General features: G+C 37.5%; 1 protein-coding gene across 6 annotated transcripts in view; it reads left to right on the top strand.

Annotated features, from left to right (window-relative positions):
* Positions 1 to 13,295, top strand: part of GFM2 (GTP dependent ribosome recycling factor mitochondrial 2) — a 58,905-nt gene that overhangs the window by 612 nt on the left and 44,998 nt on the right. For 4 of the 6 annotated variants that reach the window (XR_007514867.1, XR_007514866.1, XM_049865686.1 and 1 more), the window contains exons 2-8: positions 1,550 to 1,636; positions 4,243 to 4,327; positions 7,325 to 7,382; positions 7,826 to 7,923; positions 10,090 to 10,215; positions 10,318 to 10,406; positions 12,400 to 12,488. Coding sequence is in view for 4 of the 6 variants with exons in the window: in XM_049865686.1 (XP_049721643.1) it covers positions 1,574 to 1,636; positions 4,243 to 4,327; positions 7,325 to 7,382; positions 7,826 to 7,923; positions 10,090 to 10,215; positions 10,318 to 10,406; positions 12,400 to 12,488 (608 nt within the window). In the remaining 2 variants the exon portion in view is untranslated. The other 2 variants (XM_049865702.1, XM_049865712.1) reach the window with 2 other exon arrangements.

Raw genomic sequence — 13,295 nt, 5'->3', positions numbered from 1 at the left:
AAGAAAGAACATCCGACTAGGAAAACTTGTCAATTTTACCTTTTATTGCACGGTCTGAGAAGTTCCTTTAATTAACTCACAGGCTGGAATGTAATTGAGCTATGATGGGAGCAAAATAGCCAAAGCCAAATTATTTATCTCCCTAAGTCGTGGTGCTTGAATTTGAGGCAATTTTAAGGCCCCATCTTCTAATGTGGTGTTAATAGCTTTCCTTAAAACAAAAAATGATAGTGACTAGAATTTGTAAATATGCAGGTACACTAAATTATATAATCCCTTTGCCTGGAATACAGTTCTGCCAAGCATTGCTTCCCTTATCTGTTTCAGGTTTTTGTTTAAATGTCCCTATCTTGGTGAGACCTTCCCTAGCAAGCAACCAAAGACGTTCAGTACATTTTTGTTGAGTGAATAAATACTTATATTTCTTACACCAGTCCTGCAATGTGATTATATAAAAAGACTGAGGCTTAGAGATTTTAAAGTGATTTACCCAAGATCACAAAAGACTTGGGACTCCAGCAAGTCCTCTGACTAAAGCCTAGTCTAGATTTTGTATGACACCAGAAGTGTCCACTTGACACCTGTATTGTAATTAACCATTTATGGAATGTTTTAAAAATACTTTTTATTGAAGTATAACATATATGCAGAAAAATGCATGTACTGCAGATGTACATTTCAATGGGTTTTCAAAAGCTGAACACACCCATGTAAGCAAGCACACAGATCAAGAAATTACAATAATGTGCACCCCAGAAGCTCTCCTGCTGCCTCTTTCCAGTCTCCACCACTCCCAAAGTCCAGTGTCCTGACTTTTGTTGAGAAGATTAATGTTGTCTGTGTTGTACATTATGTAATTAGAATGATACAGTATGAACTCTTGTGTTTTCTTTTGGTTAACGTGAGATTTTACCTTACTGTTCCTATCTTTCAGTTCATGGAAATTTTTAATGCGTTGGTTTAAGTTGTGAGCTAAGTATATGTTTTTTTCATTTCTAATTCTGGAAGCCTCTTATGACCTTTTTTCATTCTGACTCAGGAATAGAAAAAAATACCGACTTTTAAGGCTAAGCAATGGTCACACTTTGATTTGTATGTAATATCAAAGGCAATGTGTTTGGTTGACTGTTGTTTATCATTTATTCTCATTTTCCTTTTTTCCTCCCTCCCACCCCTGGTAAGGAAGCCCTGGTGGCATAGTGGTTAAGTGTTACAGCTGCTAACCAAAAGGTCGGTAGTTCGAATCCACCAGGTGCTCCTTGGAAACTATATGGGGCAGTTCTGCTCTGTCCTGTAGAGTCACTATGAGTTGGAATTGACTTGATGGCAGTGGGCTGGCCAGCCCCTGGTAACCACTAATAAACTTTGGTTGCTATACCCTTGCCTTTTTATATAAGTGAGGTCATACGATATTTGTCCTTTTGTGATTGACTTGCTGCCACTTTTTCAAAGTATTGTATTTTCACCATATGTATTACATCTGCCTTCTGCTTTACTGACATGTGTTTCATAAACTTAGTTTTATAATTTAACATATTTATTTTCTCAGAGAACAGCAGTTTAAAGGATCAAGATGTTGTTCAACTGGAGGGTATTGGCAGTGAACCATCAGAGAATATCCAGTTTGTACATTAATGTAAGCTTTTTTAAATAAATTAAATGTACTTCGACATCCTCAGTTACCATACTTCTAAAAAAGCTTATATTTCATTAGCTTTTGATTCAAAATTAGTTTATTCATAACCTTTGGATATCTTAAAAAGGTTCGTAAAATAATCCCCCCTTCCCCCCATTTCCTTAAGGTAAACTCATTGAAAAGAAATTACCTTAATTGAAAAAAAAAAAAGATAAATGCTAGTTTCGTGGAGTACTGCAATGCCATTCATCTTGGGAAGCAGAGGTGAATAAATCTCTTCTACTGCGAATAGCAGCACTTAATGTACGTCTGTAAGCTGCTTACTAAGAGTGCGCTTTATACTTACATATTTTACGTATCCACAGGTTGAGACACCTGTAAAATAAGGTTCCTTTTAAAATAATGTCAAGGTATAACAAATCATTGTGCAATGGTTGATATAATAAAACTACTTTTGGTTTTGTTTTGGAGGACTGTTGGACACTAACTTCTTGAGAAATAATGATACTCCAGAGATGTTGTCTTGGTCTCTAAGCTCTGGTCTGACTCCTGAATTCCCTTCCGAACACTATAAGTTATTTTGTAAACTGTTACATATTCAGAATGCTTTAGAAATATTAATTCTTAAATAAAACTACGCACTTCATTGTTTACAGCTAAGTTAGAGACTGGAAACCCTGGTGGCATAGCAGTTCAGTGCCGTGGCTGTTAACCAAAGGTCGGCAGTTCAAATCCACTAGGCGCTCATTGGAAACTCTATGGGGCAATTCTACTCTGTACTGTAGGGTCACTATGAGTTGGAATTGACTATGAGTGGGTTTTTTTTTTTTTTTTTTTGTTAAGTCAGAGACTGTGTTAAGGTTTGTCTGGTTCATTTCTTTTTCCTCAGAAGTTTCATAACGGGGTGTAAGGGAGAACCTGTAACCAAGAAGCATGCCTGATTATTAGTTTATAAATTCATTCTTCATACTTAAAATCATCTTGCAGCATTTTGAACAATGTATCTTTCTATATTCCATTTTGAGGACGTAAGTGGGCCAAGAAATTACACAGACTTTGTTCAGTGTTTTTATTGCTGACACTTTCGGGCTATACATCCTGTGCTAGGTAGATACTGGGGTCTTCATACCATGATTGTTAGGCAGTGGAATTTAAATAACCTGAGTCTCTCCCACCTGCTCTGCCTTAGGGAGTTCTGATGGGAAGGTTCTATTAATTAAAGCTGAATTACCATTAGAGAAAGGTCTAGACTTAGGGTTGAGCAAACTGCATCACCATCTCGATTATCTGCATCTGGGGCAGAGAATGGGGAGAAATGGGGTGTGCTGTATTTGCGACTTTCCCTGTTTCACTGAAGCTGGTTGCTGTCAGGAGAGTCCAAATGTTACTAGCATGAGCAATAGCCTGACACTGGGCTGGTGTCTTCAAGCTTTTATTTTTTAATTTGTCATCCTTTTTTGGGGTTGGAGCCCTGTTGGTGCAATGGTTAAGAGGTATGGCTGCTAACCAAAAGGTTGGCAGGTCGAATCTAGCAGCTGCTCCTTGGAAACCCTATGGTGCAGTTCAACTCTGTCCTATAGAATTGCTATGAGTTAGAACTGACTCGGTGGCAACAGATTTGGTTTTTCTCTTCCCTTGAGATATTTTTTTAGGATAATAGTGTCTATCATTGCTAGAAACTTGGTAACCAATGTAGAGATAATACAGAAGGCACAGATATGCATTCCACAATATCAAAGGCAGATTGTGGTAGCCCAAAATCATTACGTGTCCTAACAATTCCAAATATACTGAAGGTCATTAAATGTGTGTCTAGTGATCTAGGGATAAATTGGGTTGGAGACTATTCAACCTCTACTCGGAAACATTAGGAGAAGGTAAGGGAAGCAGCTGGGGTGATGGGTAGACTTAGGCTTAAGCAGACCTGCCCTACCTCTCTCTGAGTTTCCTTTGTAATGCTACATTGGACATACCGGGGAACTTTAAAAATGCCATCTCCCTTCTTTTTCAAAGTTTTCGGGTGATTGTAATGTGTAGCTACCATTATAAACCCTGAAAGCAGCTGGTGATTTTAGAGCTCAGGACCCTCACCAGCTTTTAGCAGCTATAGAGGAGAACCAAGGACTATCTAGGGCGACAGACCTTATTTAACCTTTCTGATTCTCTTTCCTAAACATTAGGACCTTGGTTCTCAAATTAGCCATCAGACTCGCCCGGGTGGGCGGAGTGGGGGGGGTGTTAAAACATCAGTTGCTGGGCCCTATCGCTGGAGTTTCTGATTCAGTAATATGGGGTGGGGCCTGAGAATTTGTTTTCAAACAAGTTCCCCCCTTATGCTAATACCGCTGGTATGGGAGAACCATTGCTTTGGGGTTAGTGCAAAATATAAGTCTATCAATTTTATACTTATTCTTTTCTATAGTATAATTTGAAGTTGTCATTTTTTAAAAAGAATTGGAGTTAATAAATGAGGTGCAAATTAGATCAATAAACTGAAGAAGATGCAAAGTGTTTTTTCTTCTGACAAAGAGTAATTACAATGTTAAAACTGTTACGATAAGTTATACTAAAATAAAATTAATGTGAAGTTTCTTTTTCCTTACTAGAATATATGCTGCTATAAAAGAAGAACAAATTTAAAAAGATTAAAACTACATTTACCTCTTGGAAGAAATTACAGTTCCTTGCCAGGTATAGATGTTATTTTCTTCTCATTTTAGCTAAACTGCTTGCTTGCTTTTGTTTTCAAACATCTGCTTTAAAGAGCAGTCTCCAACTGTTCTGTAAAGCTCCTTTTTACTTCTTGGCTGGTGCCTTGAGATTGTCAGGGGTGGGAATGTTCCCACAGATGCCAAGAGGGAATACCAGCAGAGTTGTATTCTGCTGAACATGCTAATAAGCTGAGCAAAGGGAGGCTTGGTGGCTTTAGTAGCTGGCTCAGAAGTGTAGCATGTGAGTCTACTTGTAAAGTGCTCTTGCTATAAATTGTTTTTTGGTCCACTTCTGGTTTTGATACGAGTGTTTTCTGTCTAGAACCTTTTTGAAGGTTGTTAAAAATAGCTTAGTTACATACTTACCTGGGGTAGTCTAGGATAGATATATGGTTATTAAAAGCTAGAAGGAGTTCACTCTGCTTAATTCTGAATGTCCTTCCTGTGTTTGAAGTAAGCAAGCAGATGGCAGACTCAGTGAAACAAATTTAATTTTGTTGTTCTTTTCATTACTATCTTTTTTTTAGTTTTACTGTGGTGAAATAAACATAACAAAAAATTGGCCATTTTAACCTTTTTTTCTATCAATTCTTTTTTACTTATTGTGCTTTAGATGAATGTTTACAAAGCAAATTAGTTTTTCATTAAGCAATTAATACACAAATTTTTTTGTGGCACTGGTTGCCAACCCTGTGACATGTCAACACTCTATACTTCTTAACCTTAGGTTTCCCAATTTCTGTTCATCCAGCTTTCCTGTCCCCTCCTGCCTTCTTGTCCTTGCCCCTGGGCTGGTGTGCCCATTTAGCATTGTATACATGGTTAAGCTATTTATACTATTGTTTGTTTTATGGGTCTGTCTAATCTTTAGCTGAAGGGTGAACCGCCAGAGTGACTTCAGTACTGAGTTAAAAAGGTATCCGGGCGCCGTACTCTCGGGGTTTCTCCAGTTTCTGTCAGACCAGTAAGCCTGGTCTTTTTTTTTCCATGAGTTAGAATTTTGTTCTACATTTTTCTCCAGCTGTGTATGGGACCCTCTGTTATGATCCCTGTCAGAGTAATCGGTGGCGGTAGCCAGGCACCAACCAGTTGTGCTGGACTCGGTCTGGTGGAGGCTGTGGTAGTTGTGGTCCATTAGTCCTTTAGACTAGTCTTTCCCTTGTTTCTTTGATTTTCTTCAAATTTTAACCTTTTTTTAAGTATACAATTCATTGACTTTATTTACAGTTACCATGTTGTGCAACCATCAACACTATCTATTTCCAAAAGTTTTTTTATCACCCCCAACAGAAACTAGGTAGCCCTTCAGTAGTAACTCCCACTTCCGCCCTCCCCTAACCTCTGGTGACCACTAGTGAACTTTGGTCTCTGTGCATTTGCCTACTGTAGATACTTCAGATAAGTGGGATCATACATTATTTGTCCTCTCGTGTCTGACTTAGCTTGTTCAGCATAATGTTTTCAAGGTTTGTTAACGTTGTAGCATGTATCAGAACTTTATTTTTCTTTATGGCTGAGTAACATTTCGTTGTATGTATTTACTGCATTTTGTTTATCCATTCATTTGTTGATGAATACTTGGATTACTTCCACCTTTTGGCTATTGAGAATTGTGCTGCAGCAAATGCTGGTGTACAGGTACCTATTTGAGTTCCTGCTTTCCAGTCTTTTGGGTATATACCTAGGAGTGGAATTGCTGGGTCATATGGTACTCAAAAGGTTGGTAGCTTGAATCTGTCAGCCACTCCTTGGAAACCGTACGGGGCATTTATAGTGCTCCTGAGTCCTGTAGGGTTGGTAGAAATTGGAATCAGCTCAACAGCAGTGGGTTTGGGTTTTTTTTTTGTTGTTGTTGTTTATGGTACTCATTACCATTTTTGTAATGTAAGAATAGAGTAGAAATACTGATTGACTATTGACTTGCAAGTGAATTTAATGTGCTGCATTACTGGTGTGTATACCTAGGTTTCTGGTCTTGCCCTCGTGAATTTAACCGTGGCAATACAGATTATCTTTCGATCCCCAAAGTGACCTTTTGGTTAGCAGCCGTAGCTCTTAACCACTATGCCACCAGGGTTTCCAAACTGCCATGAAGTTTCTAAAACATAATAAAATTCATATTTTATTATAGGAATCTGGAGAATTGGTGTAAATAGCAGGAAGGTATAAATTAAACTTTTAAATATTACTACATTGTTGCTTTAATATCATTTTTAATAAAATATAAACAGAGTAAGTCATTATGGACTTTTCTTATGACCTAGCTAATAGATTATTATAGCTTCTGCTCAGTGTTACCCCCAAGCTGTCCGTAAAGGCATTGCCTGCCTGGGATTGCTGAGGGAAGGTCGATTCCAAATGGTACACAAATTACCAGCTGATACAGGATCACTCTTAGCTCTCAAGCTTTGGGAAAATGCAGGTTTATTTATTTATTTTTGATTGTTTATTTTTCTTTGATTTATGATCTACCACTGCATTGAGATTATTATTATGAACATCAGTTCTAATTCTACCGTTCTGTAAATAGAGGTGTAGAATTTGGAAGAGATGGGGATGAATCTGTAGTTTTCTAAGGATGTGGTCTAGAAATTGATGCTTAAGAAGTTTTCACTTATCTTGTTGTCTGTTGGAAAACCCTGGTGACGTAGTGGTTAAGTATTACGGCTGCTAACCAAGAGGTCGGCAGTTTGAATCCACCAGCCGCCACTTTGAAACTGTCGGGGCCGTTCTGCTTTGTCCCACAGGATCGCTATGAGTCAGAATCAATTCGACGGCTGCAGATACATGTTGTTGTCTGTAGCCTTTTCCTTATAGACTGAAGGAAAATAAATTTTTCATAAACAAGAGTTTAGCTTGTATTTTCCACTATTTGGAATTACAATATTTGCTTAAAATTATTTTAAATTCTTTTATTTTTAAATTAAAGGAACATTTCTTAAATTTAACAGTTCAATTTTAACCCTCTTTCCATCAGGTGTAATAGGAAATGATATCAAATCCCTTCATTCCATCATCAGTCCTCCTATAGCTAAGTAAGTGTTATCATTGGTATCTTTTTTCCAGACTGCTTGAAGAGCTAAACGTTTTTTGCTTATGCGCTTCAATATTATTAGAGGATACTGTCATTTCTGTGACTTGCTACCATAGCTAATTATGAATAGATGCTGGTATATATCTTAAAGCTATTTTTTCTCAATTAAATGTAGAAAATTTTAGAGTAGCAACAACACACCTTTCACAGAAATAAATCTAAGATAGTCTCAAGATTATAGTTGAGACTCTGGTTATTTAGCTGTTTGTCAGAGTAATGTGGTAGGGCATAGTCTAAGAATGTTTTTCGTTTTCCTAGCTTTTACATCATTATGTAAATGATAGAAATACTAATCTGCTTTGAAATTTACGCAGCACTGATATTTTAGTCATACAATTTTAGTAATGTCCACCTCATAATACATGTTTTTCTCCCTTTTAACAGAATTCGTAATATTGGCATTATGGCTCATATTGATGCAGGCAAAACTACCACGACAGAAAGAATATTGTACTATTCTGGATACACAAGATCACTGGGAGGTTAGATTGGACTCCTCGTCTCCCTAATCCCAATTAATTCTCCCTAATCTCAATGAGTAAAAGCAGTATTGGAAAACATTTTGATTAAGAAGTCAGACTAGAGACCTAGAGTATGATATGGTGGCATTGACATCTAAACCACACCATAAAGGTACGGTAGTTGCAGCACTCACTGTGGGTTTTCTTAGGCTCAGCTAAACATTCAGACTGTTATAGGCTACATTTGGCACTGGTCTACTCCGAAGGAGGATATGTGACAGGAACTGCGGCTTGTGAGCAAACTAGCATCAGGTCTTTCTTTTCTTAAGAGTTCTTATAGCAGTCCACCTAGCTACCTGGGAACTGTCTTCTCTGTCCTCCTCTCCGCCCCTCCCCCCCCAGAAGTGATAGCTTAGGTACAAACTGTCAGGATTCACACCAGGTGGGTGCAGAAGCTAACCTGGCTTAGAAGACTCATGCCCCATAGGAACAAATACCTCTTGTTAGAGCTCCATAGGCATAGCTTCCTAGGTTCCCCACTCAAGGAAGCCCAAAGCTTTGTGTCTCCATCTGTTGTTTATAATTCATTTTCAGTTCTTCCAAATTCAGATGTAGTTAATCAGAAGTTAGTTGACATACCTCTATTATTAGGTTTCTAGGAAAAACAACTGGAAAGTTAACCACAGGTCAAATTCTCATGCAAAAGAGGAGAAAATTTCATTAGGCTTTAACCCCCAGTAGTAGTGGTATTTACTAAGTTTTCAATTTATTTTTAATTATAACATATCACAAGTTCCGGTTCTTGACCAGGCATGCACATTTGAATCCCCTATGGAGCTTTTGTTTGTTCTGTTTCTAAGTAATGATTCCCTAGTCCCATTCTGAAATTTAAGTTGGCCTAGATGTTTGTGTTTTTGAAACTCAGTTACTGGGCTCATACACATTTGTGACTGTTATGGCTTCCTGATGAATCAACCCTTGTATCATTATGAAGTGACCCTCTTTATTTCTGGTAGAACAGTTTATTTTCAAATTTGTGATGGAGGTCATCAGGTCCATGATAACCTGAAAATGAGCATCTATTTTTCAACAGCTCCACCATGATTTTGACATGCATCCCAATTGAGAACCATTGCTCTAGACACCTGGAATTGGCTGAGACTTACTATAATATTTATAGAGGAAAAGAACACCCAGGATGACAGTCTTCATGATGATAGCTTCCGAAATGTATAAATGATTGAATTTCTCATAAAATTAATGTTATGTCAATGAAAATAGTGACAGCAAAATGGGAGCGTTGTTAGACTTCTTGTACTGCATCACAAATCTGCTAGCAGTTGTCCCTTCATCGCCCCAGTTTGTGTCGCTGAAGTGAAGGTCCAGATGAGGTGGCCTAGCCAGCCTTCAGTTTCTCTGTCGAAACCCTTTCCTGGTTCAGGCCGTAAGCCTAAAAACTCTTCAAATTGTGACACTTCGTTGATTCAGGGTTGTACTGTAGAAGCTCTACCAAGATTGCATTTGTACAAATAAATCATTTTTCTTTGGAAAATTTAGTAAAGATAAGGATTTGTAAAGGATAATTTAACCTTGGAAGAATTTTTTTTCCTCTACCTTGTTCCATATAGCTACCGTTTATTTACCATCACTGAGCCAGGTACTTTATATATTGCCTCATTTCATCCTTAGAACAACCTGGCAAGGTTGCCTTTATTAGCCTTATTTTACAAACTAGGTTGAGTAACTTGCTCAGAATCATGGAGTAGTAAGTGGTAGAGTTGAGGTTTAAATCTAGGTCTTTCTGACCGCAAAAGCCTGTGTGTGCTTTGATTGCACTACTCTGCCTGCTGTCAAGGGCTGAGGAGTGAGGAAAGTCACATAAAGAAAGGGTAATGAACGTCAAGGTGAGAAGGAAAATGAAAGAGAAGTGTTTATGGTTCAGTAAAATTAAGCTGAGGTTTTAATCTTAGTTGTTAAATTATTGAGATGAGGAAATTACTGATCTTGCTGAAGCTTTTTCTAGAATCAGGATTTATTTAGAGGAGGATTAGGGCTCTAAATATAAAATCAAATATTTTATGCAAGGATTTTCTTAAAAGCAAATTAAACTCTATATCAGGTAGATAACAAGTACCAGTAAAATAATTTGCTGTTGAGACTAAATTATGTCATCTTTTTCCTGGTTAGATGTTGATGACGGAGACACAGTGACAGATTTCATGGCTCAAGAGCGAGAAAGAGGCATTACTATTCAATCAGCTGCTGTCACATGTGATTGGAAGGGGTATAGAGTCAATCTAATCGATACACCGGGTATGGTGCTGTTCTGGCATTGTGGAGGTGCTGCATTATTCGAGGTTCTTTTTGTTTGTTTTTTAAAGATTTTAAGTGCTATATTTGTCATCTTTTTCTTAGGTCATGTGGACTTCACATTGGAAGTTGAGCGCTGCCTAAGAGTGTTGGATGGTGCAGTAGCTGTATTTGATGCCTCTGCTGGTGTAGAGGTAAACAAAAAAATACTGCCAAAGTAAAGTGAGGCTATAACAAACAGCACGATTAAAAAAAAAAAAAGAATAATAGATATAGTTAACTGTCACTCTTTGGTAGATTAATATCAACCGTATCGTGGTTAATAATCTGAAATTCAATACTGAGATGTGATCTATACGTGATCTCAGATATTTCATAGTAAAAGGAAAGGTTTGTTTTTCTGTAGAAAATATGTTAACGTCAAGCACTGCGAAAGGGTCCAAAATTCTGTTCTACTTTCTAATAAGTTTGCCTGTCATAATTTAATGGATTCTGGCGGAAGATAAAAGACTCCTGAGTCAGAGACACAGGACTTTATTACTGATACAAATAGCAGCCAGAGAATCCGCATTTTTTTGTGCTGGTTCTCAAGCTCCATCTCCTGGAGCGGGAAACAGGACCTGGTGACGTTGCAGTGGGTTGCGGTGGAGGAGGAAACCTTGCACTTAGAGGATGCAGGTACTTTATAATGGCAGTAAGCCATTACACATGGTTGTAATAATACAACCACTTTGGAATTCTGTTGGGTACTGTCTCATAAAGTTAAATATACCCTTACCCTATGGGCCAGTAATTCTACTCCTGTATTTTATCCAAGAAGAATGAAAACATTTGTTCTCAACAGGCTTGTTCAGAATGTTTGTAGCAGCTAAATTCATCATGACCCCAAACTAGAAACAACCCAAGTGGTGGATTGTCCGGTAGCAGTGGATGGACAAACAAAGTGGTACATTTATACGAAGGAATGCACCTATAAAAAAGAATGACTCTGTATACCTAACTATGTGGATGAATGTAAAAAACGTTCTATCAGCCAGAGAAGCCATGCTATTTATATGAAGTTCAGAAGTAGCAGAATGAATTCGCGATGATAGAAACAAAACAGATTGCTTATGAGGAGTTGGGCACAAGCAAAATTTCTGGTGTGACAGAATGTTCTGTATCTTGACTAGGGTAGTAGTTACACAAGTGAATACATTTGTCAAAACTCATCAAGCTATATACTTAAGATCTATGTGTTTTATTGCATTATAAGTTTTAAGACCAAACAAAAAACAAACTGGCCTCTATTGTAACTAGTGTCAGTACCTTAGGCTTTTTGTGCTTTGCTTCAGGGCTATTGGACTCCACTATGCACAGATATTATAAGACTCAAACTATATATATTTAATGTGTACAAAAATGAAATTAAAAGAAGTCAAATAGAAGAAAAACATATGAGAATTGAAACTTATAAATACAGGTATTATCTGCTTTTTTTACCCTTTGAATCTTATTTAGTTTATATAAATAGTTATTCACAATGAAAGTATTTACTTTTTATAATACCATTTTTATAATATAGTTTTATGTTTAGCCCTGGTAGTGCAGTGGTTAAAAGCTCGCCTGCTAACCAAAAAGCTGGCTAACTAAAAAGTTTGAATCCACCAGCTGCTCCTTAGAAACCCTATGGGGCAGTTCTACTCTCTCCTATAGGGTTGCTGTGGGTTGGAATCGACACTACAGCAACGAGTTTGGTTTTTGGTATTATCTCAAAATAACTGTCTGAATTAAAGCAGAAGTCCATCTTTCACAGATCAGAAAACTGACATTAAACATGTTCAGTATTTTGTGACATGTACTAAGAAAGGTAAAGCCAAATGAAAACGAGGTCTTCTAGTTCTTGATTAAGTGCTTTTTCCATGACTGTCAGCACCTCCCAGGTTTAACTTCATTTCATGTGGCAACCTAGTTCACCCAGAGTTTTACTGGAACCACACTGTTCCTCACACTTCATCATGTTCCCAGCTGTGTTAACCTGACGCAAAAGAGTGAACCTAGAAGCCTAAGGACAGTGGCACTAACTCTGTGTTGGAATTAACATGGGCCAACCTCCATGTTATAATAAATTCTTGGCTCTATTTCATGCCTAGTAACATAGTTATTTTTGTCCAATATATATGTATTTTTTCCTTATCTTTGGTTTAGGCACAAACTCTCACAGTATGGAGGCAAGCAGATAAACACAGTATTCCTCGAATCTGTTTTTTAAACAAGATGGACAAAACTGGAGCAAGGTATTTAAAGTTTATCAAATGAGAATACAACTGGAGCTTCTAATGGCATATAACTTAAATTTAGAAATAGCCTGTGTGCCACGGGTAGTTAACCCCAGCATTAGCACAGAAGTGAGTAGCATAGCATATATTAAGAATGCCTAAGATAAAAATGGAGTACCTGGGTGGTGCAAGTGGTTAACGCCCTTGGCTGCTAACTGAAAGGTTGGATGTTCAAGTCCACTCAGGTACTTCCAAAGAAAGGCTTGATGATCTACTTCCAAAAAATCAGCTGCTGAAAACCTTACTGAGTACAGTTCTTCTCTGACACACATGGATGGAGTCATCATGAGTGAAACCAACTTGATGGCAACTGATTTTTGAAATAAAAGTGTGGAAAAATTAATCAGTCAAGCTGGTTTTTGGGAAGAAAGCTGATAGCCTTATATGATAGCAAGTCTACTTGTAGAAGAAAGAATCCTGGACTTACAACAAATCTTGCACTTGAATCCTATCTGTAATGTATTACCTATGCGACCGTGATCAATTAATTTAATCTCTAACTTCAGTTTTGTGAACTACAAAATAATAATAATACCTAGACAACCTGTGTGGCAAGAGTATGGTTGATACCCAATCACTATTATCTGAAGTGGACATTAAAAATGTATTCAACTGAAACATTTCATAACATGGAGGAATCTAGAAGGCATGCTGCGTGAAATTGGTCAGTTGATAAAGGACAAATATTGTATAAGACCACTAGTATAAGAACTTGAAAGATAGTTTAAACAGAGAAGAAAATATTCTTTGATGGTTGTGAGAGTG

This window comes from Elephas maximus, chromosome 2 (genome assembly GCF_024166365.1).
Source record: "Elephas maximus indicus isolate mEleMax1 chromosome 2, mEleMax1 primary haplotype, whole genome shotgun sequence".
In the NCBI taxonomy this organism is placed as follows: Eukaryota; Metazoa; Chordata; class Mammalia; order Proboscidea; family Elephantidae; genus Elephas; species Elephas maximus.
Note: the sequence above shows the minus strand (reverse complement) of the source record. Positions and strands in the feature narration are given on the sequence as shown.